General features: G+C 35.7%; 1 protein-coding gene across 1 annotated transcript; it reads left to right on the top strand.

The window, feature by feature from the left end:
* Positions 1 to 2,938: 2,938 nt before the first annotated feature.
* Positions 2,939 to 21,837, top strand: LOC121854384 (aldo-keto reductase family 1 member A1-like). The gene is made up of 8 exons (XM_042349027.1): positions 2,939 to 3,098; positions 6,699 to 6,816; positions 7,284 to 7,384; positions 7,720 to 7,792; positions 9,998 to 10,136; positions 10,299 to 10,458; positions 13,026 to 13,126; positions 21,372 to 21,837. Exons 1-8 carry the CDS (start codon positions 3,009 to 3,011, stop codon positions 21,382 to 21,384), a joined length of 795 nt encoding a protein of 264 aa, XP_042204961.1. The 5' UTR covers positions 2,939 to 3,008; the 3' UTR covers positions 21,385 to 21,837.
* Positions 21,838 to 21,927: the final 90 nt, after the last annotated feature.

Here is a 21,927-nt window from a genome sequence, read left to right on the forward strand (position 1 = left end):
ACTCAGTTACCCTGAGAGATTAGGATGCCTGCAACTACCTAGCTTATACTACAGACAGGCAAGGGGCGACCTTCTCAGTCAAATGTACATACCTGGAGCTGGCAAACATCCACCCCACAAGGGGTCACAGCTCAAGGTTGAAGAAGCCAGAAAACTGAGGGCAAACTTTTTGGGAGTGAGAATTGTGAACTCTTGGAACAATCTGCCAGAGTGTTGTGGCGGCACCGAGTTTGAGCTCATTCAAGGCCAGACTTAACCAACACTGGAGCAGGTTCCGATATGTTCAGGAGCCAGTGCATGCCCAGTACTAGCCAACAGTGAGTAACAGAGACGTGACCAACCGTCCAAGCAGCTAACGAGCCAATCAGTGGCGAAGAGGATAACCTCCACTTTTGTGTTCAGTATCATATAAATATTATCTCCAGAAATTTGGTTCAATTCCAAAAATTATTTGTGGTATAAACCTTCACTCAGCTCACTATTAATTAAAATTTGTTTTATCCCAATTTTCCCAATTGGTATAGGATATTTTTCTGGTGTATTTTGGTTAGGTTAGGTTAGGGTAAGGTAGTAGGTACATGGTAATAGGTTAGCCTATTTTGGCATGATAAATAATTTTTCTGGCAAATTTTTTGTTTTTTAGTCGATTCTGAACGTATTTTCTTGCGGGAATGCGACTTTTTTTAATTTTCCAATTTTAATGAGGAATCAAACCCCCAAAAAGGCTCATTTCCACAAAAAACATTCAGAATCTACTAAAAAACACCAAAATTCAATAGAATAATTATTTATCATGCCAAAATAGACTAACCTACTACCCAAACCAAACCTAACCTGACACAAACTGTGCATTTGCCCAGGAAATGCCATAGAAGAAAATAGATTCCTTATTAAAAAAATACAGTAAAGGTGTAGAAAAGGGTGACCACCAGAAGTTGTTGCTGATTTTCTTGATTAGTGCTATACTTATAGTTTTGATGATTTTAAGTATATTAAAAGAAATGACAACTTTCTATTACAGGGTATAACTAAATATTTTTTTGAAATTTTTAATTTATTCTATACCGCTTCACAATTCTCCTCCCGGCGCCAATTTTGTTGTTCATCTCGCTTCAAGAGACGTTTCCTAAATGATAGTTAACACTTCCACGGCTTCCTCCTCGCCATTGCTGATGTATATTAACCTCAATATCAAGGTAAGTTGTTTAACACATAAATTAACACAATAAAGCATAGAACCTGACCTAACAAACCCATAGGTTAGGTATGTTAGGTCAGGTTCTATTAGGTTCCATGCATTGTCGTTTCCATTTTGTTTAATATCATATTAGTGTAGAATAATTTTCAACCAATTCCTTCTGGTGGTCACCCTTTTCTACACCTTTACCAAAAAATAATACTATTGATAATGGTAAAAAATCTGGGTAATTATATAGGACTAAACCGTGAGCGAAATTTATTAAAAACAATTATAAAAACGCCGGATTTTCATTGTTATATTATAGTGGACACTTGTAGTTTGTGGAAATGTTAAAAATTTGATATCTTTAAAATAAACGCTACTTAACATTTGTGGGTATGAAGAACAGACCTAACCTAACCTAACCTAACCTAATCTAACCTTACCTTACCTTACCTTACCTAACTTCCCCGGTATATTAAACAGAAAGAACATACTATGATATGGTGAAATTTGAGGCATTTTCTGGACGTGAGATGATATAGGCGCTGTGCACCCCTGGCGGGTTAGTCCTATATATTAACCTAAATCTGAAATACCTATTGGGATAAAAGCGAATATTAACCCTATTAATTTTGGTCAATTCACCAAATCGTCGACGGCAACGAATTATTTCTTACTACAAACACCAATATAAACTACACTAATACCTAGGCAGCATAATATATAAAATGGCGGAGTTTATCTTTGCAATTACCTTTTCATAAAACATCTTCACCTAAATTTCCAATTGATGATGGAATAAAACTCTCAGTAACTACTTGATGTGTTGACAAACTACCATGGAGGTGATTAACCAACTCTCTAACATCACATGTAATTTAATTATGAAAATAAAAGTACCAACAATTTACTCACCACAGAGGACAGTAGCGACATAAGCTTGTGTTTAAATAACTTAATATAAAAATACTAAAAATGTAACCACCACATAACAGCCAGTCACGACACGTCCTTCCTTCATGGCTCACTCAGGCAAATGGCTTGATAGTGACGTCACAATGGTGTGTTAAAAGACTATATTAGAAAGACAGGAAAGCGTCGACCTTTACCAATAAAAAAAAGTGAGCCATCTGTTCATTCCAAGCCCAACTATATTCTATGTGGCTAAAGCGGTTTTTGCCTGCTTTCCCGTCCTTCTTATATTGTCTTTGGCTATAGCTGCACAGTATCGGGGCCTCATTGCAGCTGCTAAAAATAAGAAATAAAAAAAACAATATAAAACAGTGTGAATTCACCGGAATGTTCGGCCTGCTCTCTTTATGGTAATTATTTTGTTAACTTTCCGGCTACTTGGGGAGTGAACGGTCTCATAGTGTTAGACTATAGTTCACCTCTGGTACTGAAGTGCTTGACATACAATACTTCCTAATGTAATTTATGTATGGCATCTAATATTATTTACTTGTCTTTTTTTTATTTAAAATTTCTGTCATTTCGCTACATCAGTTTACTGTTGTGACCCCCTATTAAATATTTCAGTAAATCCAACACAGTTTGTAAATATTGGCAATCATAGTACCATTAAGGTAATAGTGAAGAATACAAAACTGTGTATAAAGTAAGTTCTGACAAATTTTCTTAGATAAATTTTGTAGAATTGATTCAAGAATTTCAATAAAACTTATCTTTTCGTCACTTTAGATTCAGCAGCGAACTCCGGAAATGTGTTGAACTACAACCTCTAACAGCCTCAGTAGACGGTGCTTGACGAGGTCGAGTGTGACGAGGTCGAGTGGGATGTTTCTTTGGTTTTCAAGAGTTCTCGATGATGTCACCTGTTTTATACACGGATAAAGTACAGCTACTCAACACCCTTGAGAGTGTTCCACTTCTAGGATACAGCACCCAGAGAGACGTAAGATAGACAGTACAATATACAGCAACTTCAGAGTAACAAATTTTGTTGTTATAAAGGACGATTTATAGTAAACGAACCTGTAGAGTCATCAGCCTGTCATGGACTTTGTTAATGATAGCAAAGACTACGGTCCACATTTTTCATGTGTTATTTAAAGTGGAGTTATTAATTGAAGTTTGCATGTCCGGGAGATTGACTTACCTTCATACAACCTGCAGTCTGTTGGGTTACAGTACATCATGTCTGCAACAGAGGATAATGTTTCATTCGGGCTAATATTGATGACTACACTGCCGACTCATTATTTGTTTTGATATTTATATTATTAAGATATTTTCATCATCGAGTTCTGATATGATACATTTTGGGGGGGTTATAGTTAGGATAATTTAGACTCGGTTAGACTAGGTTAAGTTGAACTTTTAAATAAACACTTTTTTAAGACATTTGCCATACCTGTGATAGTGTCCACTATGAAACACAGTGAAATTATGGCTTTTTTAAATTCGTTTTTTCTGAAAGATCAGCAGTGGTGTAGTCGTCAATAATTAACCTTTTCTACTATGATGTATCCCTAGCAAATGACCTATAATTAATATGGTTAGGAGGTTAGGTTAGAGAAACGACAGAAGAAAAGTGCCTTAGAATTGTCTAAACTATTGATTGCAACCATAAAATTCATTGGGTGGTAACAAGTGAAATTTTACCCAGATGACAAATGATACAAATTTAGTGGAGAACAAGGAAAGAAATGGAAATTCACGAAAATAAAAAAATTGAATTTTCATTGAGGGGTTGCAGGTAGCCAGTTTTTCTGCAGGATTGATAAGTTCAAGGTGTTGAAAAAAGTTATCAGTGAAACCGCTGCAACCCCACACATGTGTAGTGATGCAGACCGTAAACAACGCCCATTATGGAGACCATGATGCTAAAGTGTGAATGATGGCAGACGAACCATGCATATTTAATGGGAACAATAAGCATAAGAATGGAGGAAACTGCAGTCGGCATATTGGCCCATACTGGGCAGTCTCGCTTGCGCCCAACACCTATCGTTCATATATCCATCCAACTTAGTATTTGAAGCCACCAAGTGTGTATGAGTTAATGATGATGTTTGATAACTTGTTCCACTCATCCATTACCCTATTTCCAAACCAATGTTTACCTATCTCGCTCCTATATCTAACTGTCTAATTTAAAGCCATAGCTACGAGATTGTTCCTGGTTGGTTAATTTAAGTTGCTTTGTTATATCACCTTTGTTTAACCCTAACCTCCATTTATACACTTCGCCCCTCACTCTACATCTCTCAAGGAAGTGCAAATTAAGATGCTTTAATCTCTCCCTATACTCAAGGTTCCTGGGATTAGTCTTGTCATCCTCCTCTGTATGCTTTCTAGGGATATGATATCCATTCTGTAGTACGGTGGCCAAAGCTGAACAGCATCATCCAATTGGGTTCTCACAAGCAAGATATAGTTTTAGGATAACCTCGCTAGTCTTGTAACTAACACTCCTTTGTATAAACCCAAGTACTTTGTTATTTTTGTTGCCAACAAATACACACGTTTGATAATGTATGAGAACACCGTTACCACCAGAAAGAGTTGTTCGATTTTGTTCATTTTTTTCCACACATGTTCTTATCATTGTCGTAAGTACAGTACAGTATTTTAAAAGAGGCGACATTTACTAGAACCTAATATAACCTGACAACCATAAAAAAATACCAAACCTTACCTAACTTCCTAGCCATGGGTCTCTGCCTCCTGGACCCCCTACCATATTAAACAGAAGTACTTATTTTGGTATCTGGTAGCAATGAAACTAACTTTGTTGAAGCATCATAGTGTAATTTTACTTTTTAGTGGACGTAAGAGCACATGCGGACCGGGCGGGTCGTTTGTAAACAAACATGCGACACACAGTGACTTGGCAGATTTTTTGGAGGTGCATTTATGGAAAATAATTAATTTCTTCAAGTATAAAATATGTTGAGCCATCATTTTACTGTCATATGATCAGTTTTTCACTGCGTTTTACCCCGCAATATCCCTCATCCTTCAAAACCTGCCCACTACAGGCAATTTGTGGTCATAGATTGAGAAAAGGTAAAAAAAAAAATACTTATAATTCAAAGAAAAAGTTGTTGCCTCTTTTAAAATACTTACTGTAATGATAAGAACATCTGTGGAAAAAACTGACTGAAATCGAACAGCTGTTTCTGGTAGTAGTGGTGTTCTCATAAATTACCATATGTTTAAATGTTGTTACAGTAAATTAAATCTGATCCAGAAATACTTGTGAATGATATGTATCCATACTGAAATTTTGGTGGAATGTAATTGGTGATTTACTTCCTAGCGTGGAATTGTGAGTTCAGTATCACATACTTGGGAAAAGGGCGTTACTGTGCTGTCTTGATTTACATATAAAACGATAAAAAATCTGAAGAGGTTAAGAAAAAAAGAGTAATAGGCATGAACCCCAACCTTCTCAGATTTCTGGGTGTGCCCCTGGTTTAAATAAGTTCAGTTTTAATATATTTATCATAATGCTACAGTACAGTACTCATACACTCTAACATGAGACTCTTCACTCCCAGCCACCCCCTCCCTCACTTAAAATCATGGTGGAGTCCCCGAGTTGTTACCTCAACTGAAGTACAGCTTATTAGCTAAATCTTCCTAACTCTTCCCCCCCCCCTCCAAGTATGGGATTGTGTAAATAAATATTTGTATTTTACTGTATTGTCTCCTTCAGGTGATGCCTAATAAAACTGTTTCACTATACAGGTATTACCCCCACAAGTGCATCTACACTCGTGTATCTGTTGATGTAGTAAAGCATATTGTATTGCTTGCTGCACTTTTGCCTCTCTGTAATATGCTAAGTTGTACTCGCAGAAGAATATCGTGAAGGCGAGACGCAGCTTTGCTCGGGCCATGAAATGGAACGTGAGGCTCATAGACACATCTCACTCTGACAAGTTAGAACAAATGATAGGAATTAAGCTAAAATATTTCTGGACCAAAGGCATGAGCAGGGATGATTTCTTCATCATTACCAAGGTAAAGATAGAGAGAGAGAGAGAGAGAGAAATGATTTCATTAAACTAGGGAGAGAGAGGGACTACACAGGGTCCCATGTATGTTTGATGATAGCTGCTAATTTATTGGAAATCCTCATAATGGCAAGAGTTCTTGATGTTATGAGAGAAAGTTCTCACTATTATGAGAGGAAGTTCTCACTGTATGAGAGGAATTTCTCACTAATGAAAGGAAGTTCTCACTGTTGTAGGAGAAACTTCTTGCTGTTATGAGAGAAAATTTTCATTGTTATTTAGAGAAAGTTCTTACTATATCATGAAAAGAAATTTTAATTTAGTATTATTAAATTAATTTCTCACAAGACAGTTTTTATATCTTCATCATGGGTGAAGTGGTAGAACATTTACTGCTTACTGTAAAATTAAAAGACTGTTGTTTTTCGTAGATGGCATATATTTCATGTTTTACCACAGATGTTCAGAGCTAATAGTGACCAAAGTTTCAGCTGTACATGATCAGATCTAACGGTAACCATTTTTTGCAGCTGCCTATGATAGGGAACCGGAGGTATGACGTGGGCAGGTTCCTGACCAAGTCGCTAAACAGGCTCGGCCTAAACTATGTAGATGCCTACCTTATGGAGGGCCCTGTGGGTCTTCAAGGTGAGTGTGAGAGACCTAGGATGTGGCTCTACAAGGTGACTGTTACAGACTTGGGATTTACTTTTACCCTCTTCACCACTGATCGGCTCGTTAGCCACTTGGGCGATCGGTCACGTCTCTGTTACGCACTGTTGGCAAGTACTGGGCATGCACCGGCTCCTGAATGTACCTGAACCCGCTCCAGTGTTGGTCAAGTCTTGTCTTGAAAGAGCTCACACTCGGTGCCGTCACAACACTTTTTGGTAGATTGTTCCAAGAGTTCACAACTCTCACTCCGAAAAAGTTTGCCCTCACAGTTTTCTGGACTTATCGCTTCTTCAATCTTGAGCTGTGACCTCTTGTGATTAGGTGAGAGCTTGGGCATGGCTCTACAAGGTTGAGTGTTGACGTAAAAGAGAGCGTGAAAGAGAGGGATGAATTTTGGTTTTGTCTATTTACAGTTTTTAACTTGTATTTCACTTATACAGGCAGGAATGATGAAGATTTGCGTCCACGCAATAAGGGCGGGAAGAGCCGTCTCGACCTAAGTTCAGATATCTTCAGTGTGTGGCGTGGCATGGAGGACCAGGTCAGTTACACTTTATATCATCATATTATATCAGGTCAGTAGCTCTTGGTTATGAAAAAGCCTTTACCCTAAATCAGATCAGGTTAGGTTAAGAGGCCTTGTTTGTGATGAAGCAGTAAGTCAATTATTACACCTTCTCCCCAGGTCGGATAAGGTCAGAGGGCCTAGTTGTCATGAAGTGTGATACTATAATAAGACATTCAACCATTCGTGGTGTACCTGATATATATTGTGATGTTTACCCTTACTGATTATTTATTTTTTTTAATAATCTTGTAATATCTTAGTTTCTTTAAATTGATAAATATGGATGACTAACACCATTTTATCCACAGTATATAACTGGGCGTGCTAGATACGTGGGACTTTGTAACTTCAACATAGAACAAGTGAACGCTATATACACCCGTGAGTTCCTCTTTTATTGTTGTTTTTTAATGTTTATTTACTTGCTCTTCTGTATATTGTGTTGTTTGTTTCTCTGATTCATGCTTTTGCATTATATCACATTATTTTTTGTGTCTTCTAGTCAATTGATCTGGTGTTGCTAAGGTGTGAATTAATGATTAGAAAACGTATATAGTACCTAATTAAAATGATTATATGGCAAATAAATACAAAACAGCTTCTGTTCTTCATCTTTCAATTGTGTAAGAAATTTGTTTTGCTATACTGTATCTTATTTTGTCTTTCAAATAGAACACAGGCAAGTGTTTTTTTTTAGCATCAGGGTTGAGCGTGTTGAAGCAGAGAAGTACATGTACAGTGGTCCCTCGGTTAACGAACACAATTCGCTCCAGAAGGTTGTTCGTTAACCGAAAATTTCGTTAACCAAATACATTGTTTCAATGGAATATTTGGTAATTGGTTCCAGCTCACCGAAAAGTACATACAAAGTAAAAAAAACTGCATTAAGGTACACTTACTTTGAGGTGTGTATGTAGAAGGTTCCTGGTTGATGATGATGATGGGAATTAGAAGTGGGGGTGGAGGAGAAGGGAGAAGAGAAGGAATTGGGAATGGAGGAGAAATCACCTTTCAGGGGAGCCATTCTGGATCCAGTATTTTCACCAATAAAATTTTAAGTTCACTTGGTGTAATTCAAGATTACTTTCTTTAAATCAACACTGCGCTGCGCTATATATTATCAATGTGTTAAATAAGTTTCAGAATGACCAATACAGTAATTGTATACTGTAAAAACGTAAAAATACTCTGTGGTCAAGAGAGCCACAAGCAAGATGTTTCCTCCACCACTGAACAGAGACACAAACAGACACCTTGGTGGGTGAGTGAAGTGGCTGATGGGCGCACCAAAAACTAGTTCTCTGTACTGCAATTATGTTAAATATGTGTTAAAATTACTAATAATTTTAATATAAAACTTGGAAAAATATTGAATAGCACAACCTTCTTAATATTTACTCCAATGGGAAAGAACGTAATCCCTAGAACCGATTACTGTATTGGCGGATTAACCTACCAGCTGATGAGCAAGCCAAAACATGTTGACATGTTTTCGTAAGAATTTCATTTATCAAATTTTTGTTCGTTAATCGAATTTTTGTTCTTTAATCGAATTAAAGATTCTTATGGAAAGTAATTCGTTAACCGAAATTTTGTTAACTGAGGCTTTAATTAACTGAGGGACCACTGTATTCTACAGCGCTGTAATTCCTCATTCAGCACATTTTTTCTCAGCGTGAATCGGTGAGACTACTATCAATGTCTTAACTACGATTTTTAGACCATTAGTCAGGTGCAAATCACTTGTCATCTGATTTTACCGATACTTTTTAAGTATTACAGAATTAGTACGGTATTCAACAATAAAGTGAGAATTAGAACAGAACGAATAAAAAAGTATGATTATGGATAATAAAAGTATTTGATGTTTTTGATTTGATACCAACACTAACTTAAAGAGAAAAGTTACACTGTACTGTGCTTTATTGACATCTTATTTTGATTTTAAAAAATTCAGGGACTAATTCATTAAAAAAAAATTAAGTCGTTTGGATATTTGGGTCTGTTTGTGTCTGCTTGTAGCCGTAAATATTTGGTTATCTTATCTTTTTGTACTTTTATCCTCTTCGCCGCCGATTGGCTCGTTAGCTGCTTGGGCAGTCGGTCACGTTTGTGTTGCATACTGTTGACAAGTACTGGGCGTGCACCGACTCCTGACTATATCCGAACTTGCTCCAGTTTTGGTTGATGGTAAATTTTGTCTTAAATGAAACATATATATATATATATATATATATATATATATATATATATATATATATATATATATATATATATATATATATATATATATATATATATATATATATATATATATATATATATATATATATATATATATATATATATATATATATATGTATGTATATGTATATATATATATGTATATATATATATATATATATATATATATATATATATATATATATATATATATATATATATATATATATATATATATATATATATATATATATATATATATATATATATTATATATTATATATATATATATATATATATATATATATATATATATTACTGTATATATATAAGAATGTTGATTAAGATTTTACTTTATCACAGGGTGTAACTTGAAACCACACATTGTTCAATTAGACATCAACGTGTACCACATGCGTGAGGCAGAGAGACAGTTCCTTGAAGAAAAGAAGATCACTGTAATGGCCATATATACCTTGGGCCCCCCTAGCTACACCACCATGTAAGTACAGTAACTGCACTTCTAGAGATGTTAGGATTTCACACTCATAATAAAGGTCATAGTTTGGAGGTCACTTGTATTATTTAGTGTGCACATCATCAAACACAGGTAAATTACACCAGCTGCGTGCTTCTTTCTACTGCCTTGGTTTTTTCCCTTCAGAAAAGGATACCCAACGTTGCCTAGAAATGCTAAAGTGATTAAAATCGCCCGTGACCATGGTGTACACACAAAGGCCGTCCTGGTGCAGTTCCTCCTCCAGCAGAAGATCATTTCCTTTCTTAAGGGAGTGTCTTTGGAAATACAGACTAAGATCTATGCAGTAAGCATCTCTCCTAGCTACTGTATTGTTGTACTAGTACTGTACAGTACTTATCACTCTCTCCATCACAGTAGTACATGTGTTCAGTGATGGGAAGGATATACTAGTTGAAACTGCTTAGTCATAGGGCTGAATTCTTTCTCAGTATGAAATGATAGTGTGGCGACATCATCTGGATGTCTGTAGGCTTCTTTCCTTATACTGTATACACTGAATGTAGGAAAAGTTCTCTATTTTCAATTTAATATAAATGAGACTTTTCAGTCATTGACTTTGTATGATAATTTGGGGATGACGTAAAAGTTGGAATGTCACAATTTACGCCATGGATGGATGGTCAATAATGTGTTGTTGTGGTAGTCACCTGCTTCACATGGGATAAGAAACCAGTGGCCGTCAGGTCATGGTGAAATAAGAAAATAATCTTCCTTTGGTGCAAGTTATAGTTTTAATTTATCAGACATGGGATCCCTGGGTTATGAACGGGTTACGTTCCTGAGGACATTCTTAAGTCGGATTTATACGTAAGTCTAAACACGTTTTATGTGCATACTGTACTTAAAGAAAAATGTTTAAAATCCCACTATATCATCGCCCAAGTCTTTATTTACATCTAAAATCACTTAATTTAAGACGAAAGAAGAAATAGAATGACATAAAACAGTAAATGAAAGTAAAAATCATCAGGTAAATAAAATACTGTAAATTTAAAGTTTAACCCCATTCATATCGGTGGGCGTTCATAAGTCGGGGACCCACTGTACAACTAAAAGTAACTGTTCTATTGATAGTAATATTTCCTTCAGTAGTACAATATTGCCTCATTGGTATGTGTATTCTTGTTAGTACTTGTGGCAGTGTGTGTATACGTGTTGAAAATTTTATTTTTACATCTTAAATATAGTACAGAAAACAGTATTTAGCAAATTTATATATATATATGTATACAGTGGTCCCTCGGTTAACGAGTTACCTTCCATAAGATTCTTAACTTCGGTTAACGAGCAATCCCTCGATTAACGAGTTTCTTATGAGCCGACCTCAACATGTTTTCGCTTGCATTTGGCGGTCCACCAGCTGTAGTATTAGTCCGCCAATACAGAAATCGGTTCTAGGGCTTATATTCCTTACCATTTTAGTAAATATCAAGAAGTTTATACCATTCAATAATTTTAAAAGTTTAATATTAAATTTTTAGTCATTTTAACAATTATTGAACATAATTGAAGGTAAGGAAACTAGTTTTATGCACACCATCCAGCCTGGCAACACACGAAACAGGCGCCAGTCTCTGTCTTTTCAGTGGAGGTAACATCTTGCTTGAGACTCTCTTCAACTAAACGCTTTTTTCTGTGTTTGCAAGCAAATTATTGGTCATTTTGAAATTTGTTTTACATATTGACAATATATAATGCAGTGCAGTGTTGATTTAAAGAAAATAATCTTGAATTACACCAAGAGAACTAAATTTTTATGGGTGAAATGGCGCCACCCTAATGCCTTCTCTTCTCCCTTCTCCTCCACCCCCATTCTAATTCCCATCATCATCATCATCCAGGAGCCTTCTACATACACACCTCAAAATAAGTGTACTTTTCTACCTTTTTTGTTGAATTTAGGCAATTTTCGGTGACCTGGAACCAATTACCCAAAAACCCATTGAAACAATGCTTTCGGTTAACGAGGAACCTTCTAGAGCGGATTATGCTCGTTAACCGAGGGACCACTGTGTGTGTGTGTGTGTGTATATATATTTGGTGATTGTCAATCTAGTTATTACAGGTTGGGTATCCTTTATCCGAAATGGCTGGGGCCTTAAGGGTCTCGGATTTGGGAATACCCATATCCTATATCCAGTATTGCATACAGAACCTGTATAATGCGGTAGCTCACCCAGCAGGGATGGGGCCCAAGTCTGTGCACAAAATTCATTTATATTTCATTTACAGCTTTATGGATACATATATTCTGCAGGTAGTTTTATGAAATATAATTAAATCATTTTGGTTATAAACTATATGATAAAATGTACACAAAAGACCCAGAAAGGTAAGCAATCACTACCGTCTGTTTGGCATAGCCATGACGCCTGACTCTGAGGCGCTAAGCAGCCTATGTCTTACCTTTATTCATTACACATACATACTTACCCTAGTAAAAATTATCATATCTGCCATATTCTGTTTATTATCTACCATAAATATAATGAAATAGACTTTCGGATTTCAGAGCATTTTGGACTTGGGAATTTCAGATAAGGGATATCCAACCTGTATTATGTAATAATTCTAGATAAATTACTGTACAGGTATACAGTAGAATGATTTTTTATTCCTTTCTTAACAAGTAATCTTTCTTTTGCTATGCATGAATATTAATGGTAGGAATTTTCCAAGGAGTTCAGAGTCCTTTGGAATGTTTATAGGGTTAAGAGGTTAACTATTTTCTGATCTAGTAATGTACCGTAATTATTTTGTATTTTACAGGGTGTCACAAAGATACAGTAATAGTTATGTGTGGCTTACTGGATGTCACAAAAGACCACTTATCCTTGTGTATTTTTACAGGGCCTCCAAAATTTGCACTTGAATAAGGAGGAGATGGAAGTGTTGAGGAGACTGGAAATGGGAGGATACGCCAGGCAAAGAGATTTCGTGGAGCATAAAGGGTAAGATGAGTTCCTTCCTCACAAAGTCTTATATTGTGTATTAATAGATGTTTTTGTTTATTCACCCTTTACGAGTCCTTTATGTGCTTTGGTGCAAGGTGACCGGAATCGAGAATGACACTCATGTTTTTGGTTATTCGTTATCATTCAGACATTCTAGTGACAAGTATGTTTATTTTGGTTTGTTTTTTAAGTATTACTGTGTCTTCTGGTCTGTCATTAGTGGTAAACATTGATGATTATCGGATGTATTATTTTTTTTAATATCTTGCAGTTATTTTTAACAAGCGTGCCTCATATACAGTACCACAAAAGATATCTGCAAGCAGTTTTCATAAGCAGTATTTAGAATATGAATATTTTTGCTCATCGTTCTACAATAGGTCAAGATCAAGGATTGTGCATTCACATTTCAAGAGATAGATGTTTTTTAGTTGCCTATGGTATATTTTGCTTACCTAATGAAGTGAAAGTTTAATACAGGTATTACTGTCGATCACCACATGCTTGTGTGTTTTTCATCCATTTTACCCACAGTCTGGAGTAATCTCTTTGTTGCAGACATGGCTCAATTTTGTGTATAGGCATAAATTGAAGTGATGGAGAATAAACATATATATTCTAGTCAGCTCCCTAATTCACGAGTATGTACCCAGAAGTACATCACTTCAGGCTATAGAACAGTTCATTTTACCCTAGGCAAAACATTGCAGGTGCTATATAGTATAAATATAAGTAGAAAAACAAGATTTTCAAAATTATATCCGTGCACAGACACTGTTGACACTACTGTACTCGTGATCAATGTATCCTCATATAACATCGCTCACACATACAGCAGTATAAGTATACAGGTACTGGAAAATATTAAATAAGATTAATAATATAAATTTCGTAATAATATAAGTAGTACCGGTACACAACATTCTTTTGTCATTTTATCTTTTTATTAGATAAATAAAGGCAAGTATCATTTTTACTCACATCAAAACTGAACAGCAGTTAAGAGTTATTCACTCAGTTGCCTCAAGCAGAGGTTGGATCTCTTGTGATGAAGCCTTCCCTTCCTGACACTTAGAAATATTTTTCTTGCCACACCATCAGGGGAGCAGCTACCAAGATAATACAACACTCACAAACATAATCTTGGCTAAGCCATATCCAGTTTAATCTTATCTCTAATAAACATTCAAGTGGTGGAATAATGTACCTGTAGTTTATTTTCCTTCTCTATATACAGTTTTATACATAGTTTTGTTTCGTAGTGTGTGTGACCTGTCATATGCTTGTCACATGAAATTCTGCAAGCCTCGTGCAAGGCAAGTTGGTCTTTGGTCCAAGAGGTCAAATATTAATTACCACTTAAGGTTGCATATTGGCCTCACAGAACTTTATTTTACCTTATTGGTCTTCCATTAATTTGCTATCCTTGAGTGCCTGTTATTGGCCTTGGATGTAGCTTAATGCTTTGTACATGTATAACCTACATTGTATGTGTATAACTTGAGAGTATAATACATAAATTATTCATCTTTATCAACAATATTTGTTTCCTACATACCAGTACTTTTCTGATATTTTACAGGTGCCAAAGTCATCCAGACTATCCCTTCTCATATGATTTTAAACAAGAAGGCATTGTCGGTGACCTAAATATATGTAATAACTTCAGATCCATCCATTATTCCAAGGACTCGGATGATGCCAGCCCAAGTGACGTATATAAGCAGCTCTTGACTCATGTGGAGGGACAGGAAAATAACGTTTATCCTCCTTCAGAATTAGGTAACAAAGGCACTAGCATATCAGCAAGTGATACTTTTGAAAGAATATTAGCCAGCTTTGAAGACTGTGGTGATATGGAACCTCAGATAGTCATAGACAGTACCATATACCTAATCACAAAAGAATATAAAGGAAGCTGCACACTGAAGCAAGACAAAGTTTTGTATCAGGGAAAATTTACAACATCCCTGCAAGTTACTGAGGAAAACTTTTATAATACAAATGAAAGAAAACCTAATGATACTCTACAATTCAAACAAAAATATGATTACTATAATATTGCACCCATGGAAATGAGAAAAAACAAGGTATCCAGGCAGAGATTATCAGAAGAAGAAAATTTTTCTTGGCCAAAGAAATATTTTAGATCTTGTAAGAAAATTTCCCAGAAAAAGATGTCCCAAGATGACACTTTCAAACCTGTCAGAGAAAATTTGGGGGGGGAAGAAACTCAAAACAACAACCAGACGAAGACTAACAAGGCACAGGTGTCTTCTCAGGAAACACATTTATCCAAAAGTTCAGAGTCAAGTTTTAAAACGATGCAGGATTTAAGATTAACGTCTAAAGGAAGCATGAACCAAAGCTCTCCACACGGAAACATTCATCATATACACAATGATAAAACAGCCAAACCAACTAGCAACAGAGCCTCTTCGAATGGCATCGCTTCACACAGAGACGACAAAAGAAAAACACCTGACGCAAGAGGTGAACAAAATTATTTACAAGCAGGGATGTCAGAAAGAACATTCAAAAAGAGTAGATCTTGTAAAAACATTAAAGAAAAATTTGAAAGAGCTGTACCACAACAAAATTCAAGTGGAAATAATCTTGAGATGAAAAATGCCAAACATACTTATTCTCAACCTCAGGTGTCTCTGGGCCCAAACAACAACAAAATAGTTTTTGAGGGAAGCTACGAAAAAAGTGGGTCACAGAGGCAGAACTCATCTCAAGACATAAAAAGAGGTAAAATACCAAAAACACGCATCGACCAGTATATTCCTGAGGCAAAACTAACACAAAATCAAAAGACAAAGGAAACAGCTCAGACAAAGAAGAAACTACCTATACAATTGGAGGATTCACTTGGGAAAAACAAGAAACAAAGAGCTGTTAAGGACAAGAAACCTACTCCTCTCCAATCAGTTGATTATCTTTGTCCAAACGATAATAAAACAGCCGTAAGAAACAAGAAACAAGGTCCTCCAAATATTTCACTTTGCCAAAACAAGAATGAAACAGTTGTAACAAAAATGAAAGAAGGTTCTTCACAAACAAATGTTTCACATATTCCTAAGAAGAATGAAACGGTTGTACCAAAAATGAAAGAAGGTCCTCCACAAACAAATGTTTCACTTGGTCCTAAGAAGAATGAAGCAGTTGTACCAAAAATGAAAGGTCCTTCGCAAACAAATGTTTCACTTGGTCCTAAAAAGAAAGAAACGGTTGTACCAAAAATGAAAGAAGGTCCTCCACAAACAAATGTTTCACTTGGTCCTAAAAAGAAAGAAACGGTTGTACCAAAAATGAAAGAAGGTCCTCCACAAACAAATGTTTCACTTGGTCCTAAGAAGAATGAAGCAGTTGTTCCAAAAATGAAAGAAGGTCCTTCGCAAACAAATGTTTCACTTGGTCCTAAAAAGAAAGAAACGGTTGTACCAAAAATGAAAGAAGGTCCTCCACAAACAAATGTTTCACATATTCCTAAGAAGAATGAAACGGTTGTACCAAAAATGAAAGAAGGTCCTTCACAAACAAATGTTTCACTTGGTCCTAAAAAGAATGAAGCAGTTCCAAAAATGAAAGAAGGTCCTCCACAAACAAATGTTTCACATATTCCTAAGAAGAATGAAACGGTTGTACCAAAAATGAAAGAAGGTTCTCCACAAACAAATGTTTCACTTGGTCCTAAGAAGAAAGAAACGGTTGTACCAAAAATGAAAGAAGGTTCTTCACAAACAAATGTTTCACTTGGTCCTAAGAAGAATGAAACGGTTGTACCAAAAATGAAAGAAGGTCCTTCACAAACAAATGTTTCACTTGGTCCTAAGAAGAATGAAATGGTTGTACCAAAAATGAAAGAAGGTCCTTCACAAACAAATGTTTCACTTGGTCCTAAGAAGAATGAAATGGTTGTACCAAAAATGAAAGAAGGTCCTCCACAAACAAATGTTTCACTTGGTCCTAAGAAGAATGAAACGGTTGTACCAAAAATGAAAGAAGGTCCTTCACAAACAAATGTTTCACTTGGTCCTAAGAAGAATGAAGCAGTTGTACCAAAAATGAAAGAAGGTCCTTCACAAACAAATGTTTCACTTGGTCCTAAGAAGAATGAAACGGTTGTACCAAAAATGAAAGAAGGTCCTCCACAAACAAATGTTTCACTTGGTCCTAAGAAGAATGAAATGGTTGTACCAAAAATGAAAGAAGGTTCTTCACAAACAAATGTTTCACTTGGTCCTAAGAAGAATGAAACGGTTGTACCAAAAATGAAAGAAGGTCCTTCACAAACAAATGTTTCACTTGGTCCTAAGAAGAATGAAACGGTTGTACCAAAAATGAAAGAAGGTCCTTCACAAACAAATGTTTCACTTGGTCCTAAGAAGAATGAAATGGTTGTACCAAAAATGAAAGAAGGTTCTTCACAAACAAATGTTTCACTTGGTCCTAAAAAGAATGAAGCAGTTGTTCCAAAAATGAAAGAAGGTCCTTCGCAAACAAATGTTTCACTTGGTCCTAAGAAGAATGAAATGGTTGTACCAAAAATGAAAGAAGGTTCTCCACAAACAAATGTTTCACTTGGTCCTAAGAAGAATGAAATGGTTGTACCAAAAATGAAAGAAGGTTCTCCACAAACAAATGTTTCACTTGGTCCTAAGAAGAATGAAATGGTTGTACCAAAAATGAAAGAAGGTTCTTCACAAACAAATGTTTCACTTGGTCCTAAGAAGAATGAAATGGTTGAACCAAAAATGAAAGAAGGTTCTTCACAAACAAATGTTTCACATATTCCTAAGAAGAATGAAACTGTTGTACCAAAAATGAAAGAAGGTCCTTCACAAACAAATGTTTCACTTGGTCCTAAGAAGAATGAAGCAGTTGTTCCAAAAATGAAAGAAGGTTCTCCACAAACAAATGTTTCACTTGGTCCTAAGAAGAATGAAATGGTTGTACCAAAAATGAAAGAAGGTCCTTCACAAACAAATGTTTCACTTGGTCCTAAGAAGAATGAAATGGTTGTACCAAAAATGAAAGAAGGTTCTTCACAAACAAATGTTTCACTTGGTCCTAAAAAGAATGAAGCAGTTGTTCCAAAAATGAAAGAAGGTCCTTTGCAAACAAATGTTTCACTTGGTCCTAAGAAGAATGAAATGGTTGTACCAAAAATGAAAGAAGGTTCTCCACAAACAAATGTTTCACTTGGTCCTAAGAAGAATGAAATGGTTGTACCAAAAATGAAAGAAGGTTCTCCACAAACAAATGTTTCACTTGGTCCTAAGAAGAATGAAATGGTTGTACCAAAAATGAAAGAAGGTTCTTCACAAACAAATGTTTCACTTGGTCCTAAGAAGAATGAAATGGTTGAACCAAAAATGAAAGAAGGTTCTTCACAAACAAATGTTTCACATATTCCTAAGAAGAATGAAACTGTTGTACCAAAAATGAAAGAAGGTCCTTCTCAAACAAATGTTTCACTTGGTCCTAAGAAGAATGAAGCAGTTGTTCCAAAAATGAAAGAAGGTTCTCCACAAACAAATGTTTCACTTGGTCCTAAGAAGAATGAAATGGTTGTACCAAAAATGAAAGAAGGTTCTCCACAAACAAATGTTTCACTTGATTCTAAGAAGAATGAAACGGTTGTACCAAAAACGAAAGAAGGTCTTTCACAAACAAATGTTTCACTTGATTCTAAGAAGAATGAAATGGTGAGGACAGATGGCATGCAAGGTCCACCACAAACCAAGGTCCCATAATCCAAACAAGAATTAAATGGCATTGATAAACAAGAGACAAGGTCCTCTGTAGTTATGCACATCACGTGGAGCAAACAAACCTGACCTTAAAATATGAAGCAGCAAACAGAACCCTTCACAAAAATTTTTTTGACTGGCTACAAACATTGAAACTTGTGAGACTTTACAAGCTGATATGACACACAGTATATACACAGTCATAGCAAATTGTTACTCACTATTGAATACAAATAGGGTAAGAGTTATGACCTGCAAGAAAACAACACCCTTATCAGACATCTAACAGTGCAAGCACTATCTCTACAAGAATAAACGTCAGACAATATCTCACAAACAGACTAATCACACAATGCGGAGAGTGCAACCTTTAAAACTCTTAGTAAATAGACCTGTACACAAACTGTTCATTCAGTACAGATAGCCTAACAGCCAATACTAACATCAAAGAGCTGCACAAACAAACTTACCTTATAATACTTTACAGTAGCCTCACAAATAATGCAAACGGCAGAGTCCCACAGACAAACAAACATATACTGCAGTATTCATTCACAAGTGCAACAGCTAAAATTAGCGCCATTCGGAGTTCTCATGCGAACAAGCGCAGTCCAGTGACATAGCCAAGACAAGTAACAAATAGATGCAGATGTATTATTATATACTGTACTGTATTAGTATATTTTATTAAATATAACTAATTATATATTGTTATATGTATATGTGTAGTAATGTCAAAAATATTAATTATTTATCTACAGCTATTATATATCTATATATTTAATTATATCTACATGTATTGTTATATACCTAGATATATTACAAGATTAACATGTGTTAATATATTTCTAAAAGTAATATACTCACAGAATATTGTGTAACTAAATGAACTTTTGTCGCTGTAGTTATAATATAACTCTTATATTAGTACTGTACTTTATTACCATATTTATTGAAGTATTCTTAAATTGTTATGTATCAGAAATACTGCCACCCACAGGGGGTCTCCGACTTACGAACGCTCGCTGATACGAACAGGGTTAAACTTGACATTTACAGTATTTTATTTAACCGATGACCTATTTTCTACATTCATTTGCTGTATTTTGTCATTCCATTTCTTCTTTTTTCTTAAATTAAGTGATTTTAGATGTATATAAGGACTTAGGCTATTATATAGTGGGATTTTAAACATTGTCTGTAAGTACAGTATGCACATAGCATGTGTTCCAACGTACGTACAAATCTGACTTCAGAACGTCCTCAGGAACGGAACCCGTTCGTAACCCGGGGACCCCCTTTACTTGCTTGTGTAAAAAGGCCATGCCATATTTCCCCAAAGTTATGCCTAGAAATATGCCTTTTGGGTCAAGAATGTACAGGATATCATAATGCTGTTGTGCATACATACATTTCCCAAAAGTGACATAAATTATATACTGTATATGTACTAGTAAGATACGATAGGTTACAGGTATTTTGATGTTGTTAAGTTTCCACATACAAAAATGGGTAATAACAGATATGCTATGGAGTGCTTTATTATTTTTTAATAACCTTTTTTTATTTCTTAACCCTTAAGCCCTGGGTTAGGGTGCTGCTGGCAGTAACCCCCCCCCCTCCCCTCCCCCTCAAGTGCGGGGATAAATCGAGAAAAATCAAACTTTCCAAAACAAATAATAATAATAATAATAATAATAATAATAATAATAAAAAAAAATTGGCGAGAATAGGCGGACGTTCTGGAACGTCATCCGGGGCCTAAGGGTTAATTGCTTTGTTATTATGTAAATTTTGGATCAAGTACTATAACTTTCTCAGTTTCCAAAGTACAGTATATTGTCAGCCTGAATAGATTACATCTCATTTTCATCGTTTCATTTAATGCCACACTTCTTCAGGGTTACAGATGGTTGGTTAAGGTGTGAGTTATGGTCACTGGATGAAAGTGTGGTGCTCCAGGTGGTCCTTTTCATGGGAGCCACTAAAGAATCTGATACAAAAGTACAAGGTAATGTTAGTTTAAAAAAAAAAATGCTGCCCACTTTACTAATTTTGTCACTCTTACATTCTTATTCGTATCATGAGGTATATATGCATTGTGAACACCTTTGAGGATCTACATCCAGATTTTCAGGAAATAAATTTACACATAGTATAAATCAATACCTAAATGAACATTACATTCAAAGAGCACCTGGTACAGCCCTCTTCCTCTTAAAAAATGCCATTTCTCCCACATGACGAAGATAAATTATGTTAGCATTTATATTACAGTATTGTACGTATATACAAGTGGAGCCACCACAACTACCAGCGGAGAACACGTGATGCTTTAACTGTGTATGTGTGTGAGCTTGGTGGATGGTCGTGTGTGGTGGTGAGTACTGTGTGTGTGTGTGTTTTTGTCATTGTCTGTATTTGTGTGTGTGTAAGGGTCTGTTTAAAGAATCACTTGAGTGACTTAGTGTTAACATTTCCAGGTGGGAGAGATGATGTGGCCATCCGCCATGTTTTATCTCTTCGTATACGTGGCAGGTGCGTCGTCCTGGGCTCTCACTAACACCTACATGGATTAAGAGATAGATGAGTGTGAGTACAGAACTTTTGTAATGAAAAGTAATTGCTGGATGGTATTTCAAATTTACTTAGTTAAGGTAAAGTTGGGTTACAATAATACATTTTCTTATTAAAGAATTTCTGGTTCAAGACCAAAATAATAGACTGCCTCACACAAACTCTCCAGAGTACATTACTTTAAGCAGAGCCCTGGTTTATATAAGTCTCACTAAGTCCTAAACCCCATGTGTACGGGCCCCGCTCTGAGCTGGATAAAATCATCTGGCATTAGCCAAATAAAAAATTAAAAGTGGGATCCCTTTAGTGAAGGGGTTAACACCCTTTGACTCACTGGATATCTTGAACAGTAGGTCAGTGTTAGTCTTAAAGAAATATGCAGGTAAGATGTTAACTAAAAAATCCTCTCGTTAACCAAGTACAGTATATAGTGTTCCCAGTGAATTTAAGCAAAGAGGATAA

The sequence above is a fragment of the Homarus americanus genome, unplaced genomic scaffold, assembly GCF_018991925.1.
Source record: "Homarus americanus isolate GMGI-L3 unplaced genomic scaffold, GMGI_Hamer_2.0 scaffold54443, whole genome shotgun sequence".
Lineage (NCBI taxonomy): Eukaryota > Metazoa > Arthropoda > Malacostraca > Decapoda > Nephropidae > Homarus > Homarus americanus.